The 12,230-nt window shown below is 43.2% G+C and overlaps 1 protein-coding gene across 2 annotated transcripts in view; it reads right to left on the reverse strand.

The window, feature by feature from the left end:
* The window catches only part of cxadr (CXADR Ig-like cell adhesion molecule), a 50,838-nt gene extending 38,851 nt beyond the window's left edge, over nt 1-11,987 (reverse strand). Inside the window, exon 1 of one of the 2 annotated variants that reach the window (XM_066699552.1) lies at nt 11,802-11,986. In XM_066699552.1, the coding sequence (XP_066555649.1) occupies nt 11,802-11,853 (52 nt within the window). In that variant the 5' untranslated portion in view covers nt 11,854-11,986. Of the gene's footprint in view, nt 1-11,801 lie in introns of both variants that reach the window. The other variant, XM_066699550.1, reaches the window with a different exon arrangement.
* Between the last annotated feature and the right edge of the window lie 243 nt (nt 11,988-12,230).

Below are 12,230 nucleotides of genomic sequence, written 5' to 3' on the forward strand. Positions count from 1 at the left end.
TAAACAGGATGAAGCAAAACAGGCAAAAAGGATCATTAAGTGAAAAGCCACACTGGAATTATTTGTGACCCCACGTGCCTCTACTCCTGCTTGCTCGCCAGAAACCAGGATGCTTTGACTTTTTGCCTAAGAGCACCTAGTGTAATTTAATGGTTAAATGGTTGTTTTAGAAGTACAATACTAACAAATATATTCATAGATTTCTGATGGATGAGATTCAGCAGTAATGAAAAACAATTCTGCGCCCTTCCTATTGTGAAGGGAGTGTTAATGGTGGCCACATTATTACACACTGCGAATGAGGTATTAGACGTGCTATCTAAATTATGCATCGTAACATTTTCAACATATGATTTTGCATTAAGACTCCAGCAATTGTGTGGTTTCAATGCAGGCGGCACCATGCAACACTTATGGATTGTGAACTGCATATAAATACAAGTGGCAAGCTAACTGTTGTTTAAAGTGTTTTGCAGATGGCAGAATAATGAGGTTGCACAAAACTGATTATAGTGACATCAGAATATGAGCTGTATTTTTTTTTTTTAAATAGAAATTAGTAGAGATGTTACAGGAAGTAGTATAACAAAATGCAGCTTAATTTCTTAATGACTTTGGTATTCTTGACCACTGACATGTTTAACAAAACTCTTGTTTACTGTTCAATGCAACACTGATACAGCTCCATGACTCCCCACACACCACGAAGGATGAGAACATTTTCTTCCCCCACATTTAATGTAGCCAATGCTATTCTGCTGACCACGTTCACAACAACTGAAGCCTTTAAAAGAACGATGTCGGTAAGATATTGTGGAAATACAGAAGTACGCAGTAATTAGGTTCTACACTAATTTGCTTTCACCACCTACCCTATGACAATGTAATTCCCATGGTTGTGATGGCGAAAACAATGTCTATAATTCATTTCTATTGATATATTGATTGTAAAACCTTTATTAACTGAAAGGCTCTTCAGCGGCACTACAAAGGGCATAATTAAAAAGAAAACATGGAATTTAATTGAGTGGTGTCACTCACATGGTGCTGGAGGTGGCAAAACATCTGTGACTGTAACACACCCACACATTGTTCTTCAATTATCTAATGTGCAGAGTTTATATGCATTAATTGAAAGTCTACTTGATGAAGACACTTACCAGCTGGGGCCTGAACTCAAAAAGCACATTCAGACGAGCAGGACTCAATATGTATACCACGAGCAAACAGCTGCAATCTATGTTAAGATTTTCACCTGTCAGTCTTCACACTGAAGTAATCAATTTGGTTTTAAACTGTGGCCAACATCACATTGTTTTGCATTCAACACATCTTAATCTGTAGAACAAAGGGAATTGAAAAGACCTCATATGGGTTACAGGTAGTTCATTTCAGAATTTAACTCCTCCACAGGGCTTGTACATTTATATAAAAAAAAAAAAAGATGACTGATGGTAAATCCAGTCTCACTACTCCATAATTCACAATTCTGTTCCTCAGCAGCTTTATAACCCACTGGATCTGAATTTAATTAATCTTTAATCAAATAAATATATTTTGCAAATGTAAGAGTATAAGATTTGACCTTGAATGGTAAAGTATCACCATGAGACATTTCCCCAATCTACCCGACATGGCTGAGGAAAGACTTCTAGAAACTGGGGGGAAGATGCAAACCAGATTGTGATTTCAAAGGTTAGGCATACTGGTTTAAAAAAAAAAAAAAAACGATTCAATTAAGGTTGAAATTAAATATTCATGCCAAGCTTCGTATTTCATGAGGATCTATCCTGAATTTAAGAGATGAAAAAATTGAAACTTAATGCTCTTTGACTACACAAAAAGCACAGCCTGATTTATTTATTTTCCCAGGGTAATACAGATTACTGGTTTTAACAAAGGTTAGGCTATATTGTAAATTTTATGAGATGGAGTTACCAGCTTTGTGCTTACGCAGTCAGGAATGAATGAAATCATGTATTCCTTTCATGAAATTAATTTTAAAGAAAATCTTGTAGATTAATATTTAGAAAAACAAATAGTTTCATCTACACAGTGGAGTTCTGAATTTAAATATGTATGCAAGTAATTATAATTCCCCTTGATTAAACAAAGATGAAGTGTTTTGAATATAAATGGCAGGCAGAGAATTAAAAATGACAATTTCAGTCTTTGCAGATTGTTGAAGTGTGAGAGAGATATGGTTTAATTTCCAAATGAGATAAAACAGCTACGAACAGCTACAACAGATGCTCCCACTTCCCTTCTCTGCTTTAAATGTGTTTGTCTTAATATTTTTGGAAGATTACACTCAAATTCTATATTCAATGCTTCTCTAAAGCCAAGGGGAAATTATGAGTTGGGCTCAGAGCTTAAGACTTCTCTGCAGATCCTGTTTCAGTATATTTCTAACCCTGGTCAGAGAAAAAGGAAATAAGGTTGCTTATTTCTTGGGGACAATCATCTATTTTCAGACAAGTCACTAGGTTTATTACAGCTGAGAAATGTCACCCACAGTACTGAAACCCCTTCACAGAGCGATGGCCCACATCGCATTGTGCCTTCTCTTACCTGATGAAAGAGGAAGGGAAAAAGGCCAGCCTGATTATTCATTTCGACAGAAGGTGGAAAGGAGCCTTTGATAATCACAACCAAGGCATCACATATAGGACCCGTTTAATTTCAAGCAAAAGACTACACTGTAGAGTGGTTTGGTCTGACTCGACTCACTGTGGCCTTTAGGTTTTTGAAGAAACTGAATTAATTTGCTAAATCTGGACACAAAACACATTGCGGTCAGGTGTTACACAGCAGAATTTTAAAGCCCTATATAACCTCCAGGCAGAAGACATCATAGCCTCACATGCTCACGGACTCACTGATGGTAGTGGTTAATCGGCATTTTATAGATACATGAGGCCAATTTATTTGCAAGTCAATTCACTGCAATCTGGGATAATGGACACATCGCAAGTGAACGGCACGTACCCAATTGTACAGCAGAAGGTCTTATCGTATGAGTCAAGTCAGATCTCCTAGGAGTGGCTGTCAAACATGGTTTATTAACATGAGGAAAGAAAAGTAACATTATGGAACTTCCCTTTTTGGTAAGAGGACATCACTTTCTAACAGACACAAAGAAACACTACTACACAGTGAGTAATTGTTGGCACATTTGATCAAGTTCAGTTGAAGGGTAGCCTTCCAGTCACTGCTGAGAAACTTCACTTCCGCAGACACTTATCAAAATGCTAACCCCTGCACATCAGTCCAACCATTGTTATCAAATGACAGGTTTTAAAACAGACCAAACAGAGTAAACTCATTCCATTGTTTTTCTCTAGGAAGGTTGTTGTTATAAATCAAGGGCAACTTACTGGTTTCAGATGCGTTATATTTCCCCATCTCTTGGCAAGGTCACTATATCATCAGTGGGACAAGGGAAATGGGTTGAAAGCAGGCAAGACCGTGGGCGAGTGCCAATCGTCAACCCTCACCAGTGCAGATAGGAACAAGGACAGGAGTGCCATGCCTAAAACTGCCTGATCTCCATATACAACACAAACCACAAAGATCTAATTTCACTAATTCAAAAATCACCTGAGGAGTGGTTCTACTCTTTCATACATCAAGGTGGCTTATAAGATATTGGGCTTCAGAAAAACCCTGACACAAAATGTCATTAGGAGACAAGTTTTTTCTACAATATCCCTAGACAACATAGCAGGACAATACAATGATATAAGAACATGGTTTTATCCAAGCACCCACCCACATAAATAAAACCTGTTGAACCATTTCGTAAATGGACTTCAGTCTGTGGTTGGCATTATATCACTGCTTTTTTGTCTTTACATTTTTAAATGTTAGCAACCCAAAGAAATTTAAAAACCTAAAACATGCTCCTTGGCAGATCCTAACAGGGAATATCACTGCAGACACCACTTCCCTGGTGGCATGTTGTATGAGACCTGAAGATTTATTTCCTTGGTTGCATCTTAGGAAACGCAGGTGTGACTAATTAAGCCAACAGCACAGCCTGGAAACGTCTTAGAAGTCTTCACGGTCCCCCCCCAGTTGTAATAAAGACAAATACAGAGCAGATGAGCAGGGGGAAAGAAAAGTAATTGCAACACGTTCAAGGATACTAAAGTAAGCGGGTTCAAAAATAAGCCATTGGATGCTGGAGATCAATAACGAACTCATTACAGTGACAGATTGTGTAGAAAGCAGGGATTCGCACAGTCTCACTCTCGCTCCTCACTTTATTTGCAGCATTTCTGTGGAAGGCAAGAAGGATGGACTTCAAATCTTCACAGCAGTCTGTCTACGCCTTTACGGAGATCAAACATTATCCTCATGAAAACCGTACCAACTGAGACGAAAGCCTTAATGCATTTGAGTAAAATGTATTTATTACCAACCCCCCCACCTCCCTCTGAAAGCCAACCATGTACAGCAGGGTATTACAGAATATCCATCCATGGCTTTTATACTTCCCAACACTAGAACTGTAACACTGCAGATACTTAAACATGTACGCCTTTATGCCAGAGAAAGCAGAAGTTAAAAACAGCTGCAAACTTTGAACCTTTAGGGTAATTCAATTTCAGAGCTAAATATAGGAAACCTGAATTTACAGCAGATAGGTAGGATACAAAAATGGATTTAAATATTCAGCAGAATACAATACTGAGCTGAGAGAAACTACTGACAAAGCCAAGATTGTTTAGTTTTTTAATCCACCGATTTTAACAGTTAAAGGTTGTGTAATCTCTGGAATCTTGTCACGTAGAGCATTAGTGAAAGAACATGATGCCAGAGTAAGCAATTCATTAATTATTAACCAAACGGGAGAGTCAAATGCAGGCTTAAAATTAACTAGCTGGCCCACGATCACTGGGCATCCTCGCCCCCGACTATCGCAATCAACACCACAGGTGTAGAGGGCTTGTACTGTGGTGAGATCATGGTGTAACGCTGCTAAATAGTTCCGAGTTCTATATGAAGGTAATGACTGAAAATCCCACAATAGGCTGAAACAAGGAAGAATTCCATCTTAAACAAAGTGGGCAAGATAAACACAGTTTAGACATCACCTAGAGCGGCCAGGGACAACCATCTTCTCTGGGATTTAGTATGCTGTATACAGTGCACAGTTGTATGTGGTGTTGACAGCATGCATTACCCTGTCCTGTAAATGTAGCTACTTGCTAATCCTTGCGTTTCACAAATCAAAACCAAAATGCATTTTAAAGAGTGCAGACCAGGATGTCATTTACAGTAGCCAAGGTAATCAGAGCACTCTGTACTGTACGGCACTAGGATGTTAAAACATTTACAAGGCCAAAGAAGAAGAAAAAAAACTGCAAAGGACATTGCAAAGTCTTGCAGACTGTAATGCAATTCTAGGTTGTTGTTGGGTCATCATCACCCCCCGTGCCAGTTTTGTTACCAATAGAAAGTTTTAGTTTTAAAAAATAAAACCTTAAAATACTAGTCAAAGAGTGATGGTGGGGACCTGTATACTCTGAATAGTCCAGTGCCAAGTCTATATTTAAAAGATAAAAAAAAAAAAAAAAACTCACAGGTCCCATCTTGCTTACCCCTTCTTTAGCAACATTCGATTTGAGCTCTTCCTGCTCAATGCTCCACTTTCGGTGCACACATTTCCAGCCCTGATTATAGTAATCCATCCTCACTTCGGTAGGTTTTACAAGGGGCTGCACAAAATCTCCTCTCTGCGTTTTAAACCATGGTGGTGTACACCACTGTTCTCTGGTAATGAATAGGGCAAGGAGGTCAGAGTTTACTCAGCCAGTGGGAGATTTCTCTTGAGTTCACTCCTGTGTGAATCATCCTGCTAAAAATCCATATAATCTAGTATCTCACACAGACAATGAGATGCAGAGCACGGTCTGTGACAGGGCCTGGGGTAACACCACTTTTTACTGCATGCCTGCCCTGATAAACACCTGCGAGGCAAAGATAAAGAGGACAGATCCCATGTGAACATCCTCATCCATTAATGATATACTGTATGCTCACAATGTGGTTTATTATCAGTCTAATACTACACTGTACAGACATAATGAAAGGGACCCGGATTGAATGCCTGCTCAAATCCTTCCCGACGCTGCTGGGTTGGGAAGCTTTCGAATGGGTCGTGAACCGCAGATGCAGACCGATGCATAGCCACCCCCACCCCCCGCACAGGTGTGTTCTGGCGATTTCGGGTAAAACCAGTATGCACGCAGACAGCAACGCGCTTCAAAAACAAGGAGCTCCGAGCAGAAGCAAAGTACACCTCAGTGTCCACATTTCACAGCTGAAATGGAGCCGAGTGCCTCAGATAAGGAGATTGATGAATAACAAACACTGCAGACGGGATCTCGGCTGTCTCACTTGGCTGAGATCCAGGGATGGAAACTGCAGGGTAAAGTCCACAGAGGGCCGTGTTACCTTTCCCACAACAATGAGGGGAAGTACTTGTTTGTGCACTATATCTGGCTCTAGCTAAAGCCTCCCTCTCAGGAAATGGGTGCTGAACTGAACTTGACGCATTAGCACTGCTCCAAAAAATTAAAGGAACACGTAATCACAGTATAACACCAAGTCAGTTAAACTTCAGGGATATCAATCTGTCCAGTTAGGAAGCCTAAGCGATTGTGAATCAATGTCACCTGTTTTGGTGCAAATGAAAGTGACAACATGTGCACTGGAGAGGCAACAGCAAGACAACCCCCAAAAAAGGAATGGTTTTGCAGGTGGTGGCCACAGACAATTGCTCTCTCCTTATCCTTCCTGACCGATTCTTCTCTAGTTTTGCATTTTACTATTGTCCTTGTCACTACTGGTAGCATGAGGCGGTACCTGCAGCCCATTCACATTGCACACGTAGTCCAGCTCCTCCAGGATGGCACATCCATACGTGCCGTCGCAAGAAGGTTTGCCGTGTCTCCCAGTACAGTCTCAAGAGCATGGAAGAGACAGGGATTTACACAAGGAGAGCTGGACCGGGCCATAGAAGGGCTTCATCCCAGCAGCAGGTATCTGCTCCTTTGTGTGAGGAGGAACAGGTGGAGTACTGCCAGAGCCCTACAAAACGACCTCCAGCGGGCTACTGGTGTGCATGTTTCTGACCAAACTGTCAGAAACAGACTCCATGGGGGTGGCATGAGGGTCCGAGAACACCAGAATTGGCAGGTCCGCCATTGGCGCCCCGTTCGCTTCACAGATGAGAGCAGGTTCACAATGAGCACATGTGACAGACGTGAAAGAGTCTGGAGACGCCGTGGTGAACGTTATGCAACATCATCCAGTCTGTGGTAGTGGTGATGCATATCCTTGGAGGGTCGCACAGACCTCCACGTGCTAGCCAACTGTCCCGACTGTTACCAGGATGAAAGGTGCAGTACGCTGGGTTCCTCCTGGTGCCCTAGAGCCCTAATCACTACTCCACAGTGCTGCCTGTTACACAATGTACAGTAAAGATTTTGATTTTAAAAAGATGCTGTTGCTTGGTAACCCTTGATATGTATTGCAGGTCCAGAGCACACACAGAACAGTGATTCTGTAACTTCTTTGGCCTGCAGATCACCCAGCAGATGCAAACATTTCCACGGACCACCCAGCCCTGCATGTGCATTCACTTAAAAGACGGGACTTGCAGGTATTCACTGCTCCTGATGGATGACAGCTTACACTGTACAGATGTGACGTATTGCTTTAACAGTCAAGATAAGTTCCTAATGCAACGCCATTAACCAGCGTGCATTCTGGGTGTAAAAGACAGCCAGCATCTGCTTAACTGTAGATGTGCTGACGTAGGCTAGCCACCATTATTCTGAATGTAAGGTCATGACTCGTATTATTATATCAGGGGTTTAAAATGTAGAAAACAAGATCCAGTATAATCATTTTAGGCCAATCCAATTAAGATTTTAATTTAAATAATTTTGGGCACAAACTCCAACACAAATAGGAACTTTTGTAATTATCCCTGTACATATGTATGTATATTACAACATCATATAATCTAAAAATGAAAGACACAACAGACTCGTATATAAAGCCAATAATAGATGGTGCCTTCTCTCTAAGCTTCTAGCAAGGATCATCCCCCCTACCATGTGGGAAGCTCCACTTCAAAGAGTTAATTCAGACCAGAGGGAGGTTTCTGCCATTCAGCCCATTTGGTATGCACCCAGCACCCCTGGCCATAGGGCTCTTATTCCCCCTTTTGATAAGCATCCTAGCAACCAGTTCCTGCCCGAGACAATGGGCTCAGCCTGGGGTGTATCAGGTGACACCATCTCTGGCCTGCTGGGATCTGGTCAACAGCACCATCTCAGGAAGAGGAGCAGGAGGGGGAGGATCAAAGTTTTACGGAACTCGGGCACATGGGGCACTTCAGAAAACAAAGAAAAACTAAAACTACAAAGCATACTCCACTAAGAACACCCCCCCCCTTTTTTTGGTCTACAGAGCAACAAGCATGAGCATCAAAGCATAAGCCTTAGATATTACATTACTGTATTTGTGATTTCAACTTGGTGCGTAAAGTACTGTTGGAAGAACACTGGAGACCTCAGCAACAACCTAAATACAACAATTTTTTTATTTAGAAATGAATAGTAATATTGTTACCAATATACATATTTATGACTTTTTTTTTTTAAATGGGCTACATTAACATACCTTGGGGACTTCATAGAAATGCAGCATAAAATATGTAGGACAAAAACAAAAAATACATCCCCAGTACTTCACTGTGTAGGCCCAGGCTCCTCTACCTCTCCGGCCTTGTTTTTGTTATTGTGAAGTCTCGGGAGCGTCATAGCTATGGGAGACCATGATCACAATATCCTCTCTTTAACCCCTGTGGCTTTCTTCAAAACTAGTCGAAACATATTTCAAGCAGGCAACTTTTTTCTGGCCATAAAAACGCACAGTTCAGGAACCAATTAGAACATTTCAATACACAGGACATGCATTGTGCTCTATACAGACCGCATAATTAAATTGCATGATTTGGTTTGTGTGGTATGTTCATAGATCACCTGAAAGCACTACAAAGTCTAGCATGCACATAAACAAGAACAGTTTTCATGATAACCAAGCTTGTTGTAAGAAAAAGTGATGGTTGTAGCCTGTGAATGCAATTCATCAGACACCTCCTGAATAGGTATTGTTTTTTTATGAATCTGGACAACACAAGATTAAAAGAAGTCAGACAAACTTATCTGCACGATCCTAAATCCTGAAACAACCGTCATTTTCACATAGCAAGCAAAACACTGATCCCCCTGTTTTCAGGATCTGTGGTTCTCTCAGGAAGTGGGATAGCTGCCTCACAGTGGAACTCGAAAACTCATTGTGATGTAAATGAGGTCCGAAGGAAAAACAGTGCATAAAGCATTGTTTGGCTCTGAGCTGTGGTATACAATAGCCAGCCCAGACCCATAAATTATCCTTACACAACCACTGTTGACGTGGTCCACAACAGGAAGCAGAAATAGCCAACTGTAAACAAGCAGCTCATTATTCAGGATTTTTTTTTTTTTTATTAACCACTGAACTAGAATGGCACGGCCAAACCCATGAAACACCCGGCCTTTGCTCTCAAGGTACAGTCAACCTTTGAGCTTTCGTACTGCCCGATACCAAGTGAGACAATACACAGTAGTTTCAGTTTTACTCTGATAGGGATAGGCTTTGGTTTCACTGCTGGCTCCCTTTAAAAAGGCTTCAGAAGAACCATGCAGAGCTAAACCAATCACACGCAAGACCTGTGCAACTCTGTAAACAAAGGCTTTGACGTGTGCTATAACAGCCACACCACAAACGGGACCAATTGATTTTATAGGTAATCAATGGAAAGCTTAGCATACTGTTTAAGGCAATGATTCACGGTCAAGTTAGTCTGATGAGTATGGATGCACTGGCAAAGTTAAAAGCACCAATTTACTAGCCCAATTTTTTTTTTTTTTTAGACGGGGTAAATGTCACAGCACAAGTATTGGTCTCAGAAATCAGGTAGTAAGCAGTCTGCTAGCTGCTGTACCAGTTCTCACGCACAAGAGATGAGCATCAGTGATTTCAGGGTGGAAGACTTTAGTGTGGTAAATATGGGTATACAGTCTTTCTGCTGGTAGAGGTAGTAGCCTGTCTGGTGTACAAACCCCCCTGTCCCTAACACAAGCATGAATAACTATCATCCCTAAATCCACCGGCTACTTAAAGCTACTCACATCCCTCTGTTTACAGTGGGCGCTCCAGACAGTGGGCTTGCAGAGATTACAGCCACTACCTCAGACCCCGACACCACAGCACGGTAATGATGGAAAGACAAGGCAGATTTCTGAAGCACATGGTGGGTTAAACGTGCCGTTGATACCCTTTCGCAATGCACAATGAACACAAGCTCCTTTGCCAAACTCACACTCAGCAGCACATTAACAAAGAAACATCAGTTCTCACCTGGGAAGATTAGATTACCTATGGTTTTGAGAAAGGGAAGCAGTGACCGAAGAATCATAATGTGGATGAAACTACCTATAATTACCCCTCCTATCAGCCTCACAAAGCCTGGATGGATTACAAACACTGAGTTAAAACAGAATATATTCAGAAGGTAGACTCGTTTTAAACACCAAGTTGGACTACAATCAAGGTGCTGTCAGTCAAACATATGCATTACTTATATCTTGCACACAAAGCCCCTTGTCTCTCTGGGAAAGAAATTATAATTATAAATCCTATGGGAGGTCCACACAATAGTTTTAAGGAACAAAAAAAAGGGTGACAATGTTGGTAAAGACTGCTTTACAAGTCACCTCGGATGTGACTGGAGTCCAGCGGCGCTGTGGATGGGATTATGGAGCACTTTTAAACCTCCGAGGCTCCCAGGCTCAAAGCTCGCCCGTTTAATTGCTTTAGCGGCCGGGACAGTGGACCCGCACAGCCCGCTTCTCCAGCGCGGTTATCACCGCTTTATCATTCACCAGCACCTCAAAGTCACTGCTCCCCCCAGCTTCTCTCCTGGGCTAATTAACATTGTATTTATTTTAGCCGGGGCAGGGGGTAACTCCAGAGACAGAAGTGCGATGCTTGAATTAATGATGTTATGCTTTCAAAGTGAATCCCGCGGGCGGGACGGGAGTCAGCACGGCGTCAGTGGCAGACGGTACACACTGCGCAACAGCACCGTGAGCCGGGGGGCTATTGTTTGTAAAGCGAATGGCACAACAAAACGGACCTTAAACTGCAGTTTAGTTTTACTTCTGATATCGGTTGGCGGCTCCAATGCGAGAGTGAAGGCGTTCAAACCCGCAGCCAGTGACCTGCAGCGCCGGACACTTTTTTAGCGCAAATACTTGGAAATAACCCGTAAGCGCGGTGTCCGGCGCCGCAGCCCCCGGGCTTAGTGATCCAGCGGAGCACGTTTAAGACGAGCGTCGCGTCTGTGGAGCGCAGCTGTCCGCAGGTCTGCGCGGCTCCGCCAATGGGAGCGCTGGGATTTCGCAAACCTGCGCAGCACTGCGCACACCTGCGCTACACAGCGCACGGGATTCTTCCCACGTCAAAGCGAGGGTTACAATCCGGTACAGCGTGTAAATCATAGACGTGTATAAACGGGACATTATCCACCCGTGTGTCTTTAGGGAAACAGAGCGCGTGTGTGTAGATCCCAGGCGCTGCCGAGGGACAGAGAAACTTTCCTGCTCGTTTTCCGTCGCGCCATTCAACAGCCGCCCGCCCGTCGCCCCGTCCAGCTCCGGACAAACTGCCGGACTCACCTGCCAGCAGCAGCGCGCACACACAGCGCGCACAGCCCGCGCTCAGAGCCATCCTCCCGCGCCGTCCTCCACAACTTCGGGGTCCAACCGGTGGAAACGCACAAACTTCACGCAAAGTCCCGCACACGACCGGCCGCTCCGGCGCTCAGCAGCAGTGTGGACGGGAGTCTCGGCGTGCGAGGTTGCGCCGCCCGGCCGGCAGGTGGATTCAGCGGCGCGGCGCGACGTCACGTCACGTCCGGAACAAAGGTACCTCTGCACGGGTTCTGCGCTCGGGAAGGTGTTCAGACGCCCCCTGCTGGCGGACCTGCGCGTCGTGTTCAGGGTATTCATTTCTATATTTTAACCAGATAGATGCCGTGATTGATGTAGAAACGGATTCATTTTAAGTCTGTGGGGTGGGATATCGTTTCCTTACTGTCAACACAT

The sequence above is a fragment of the Amia ocellicauda genome, chromosome 3 (genome assembly GCF_036373705.1).
Source record: "Amia ocellicauda isolate fAmiCal2 chromosome 3, fAmiCal2.hap1, whole genome shotgun sequence".
NCBI classification, from domain to species: domain Eukaryota; kingdom Metazoa; phylum Chordata; class Actinopteri; order Amiiformes; family Amiidae; genus Amia; species Amia ocellicauda.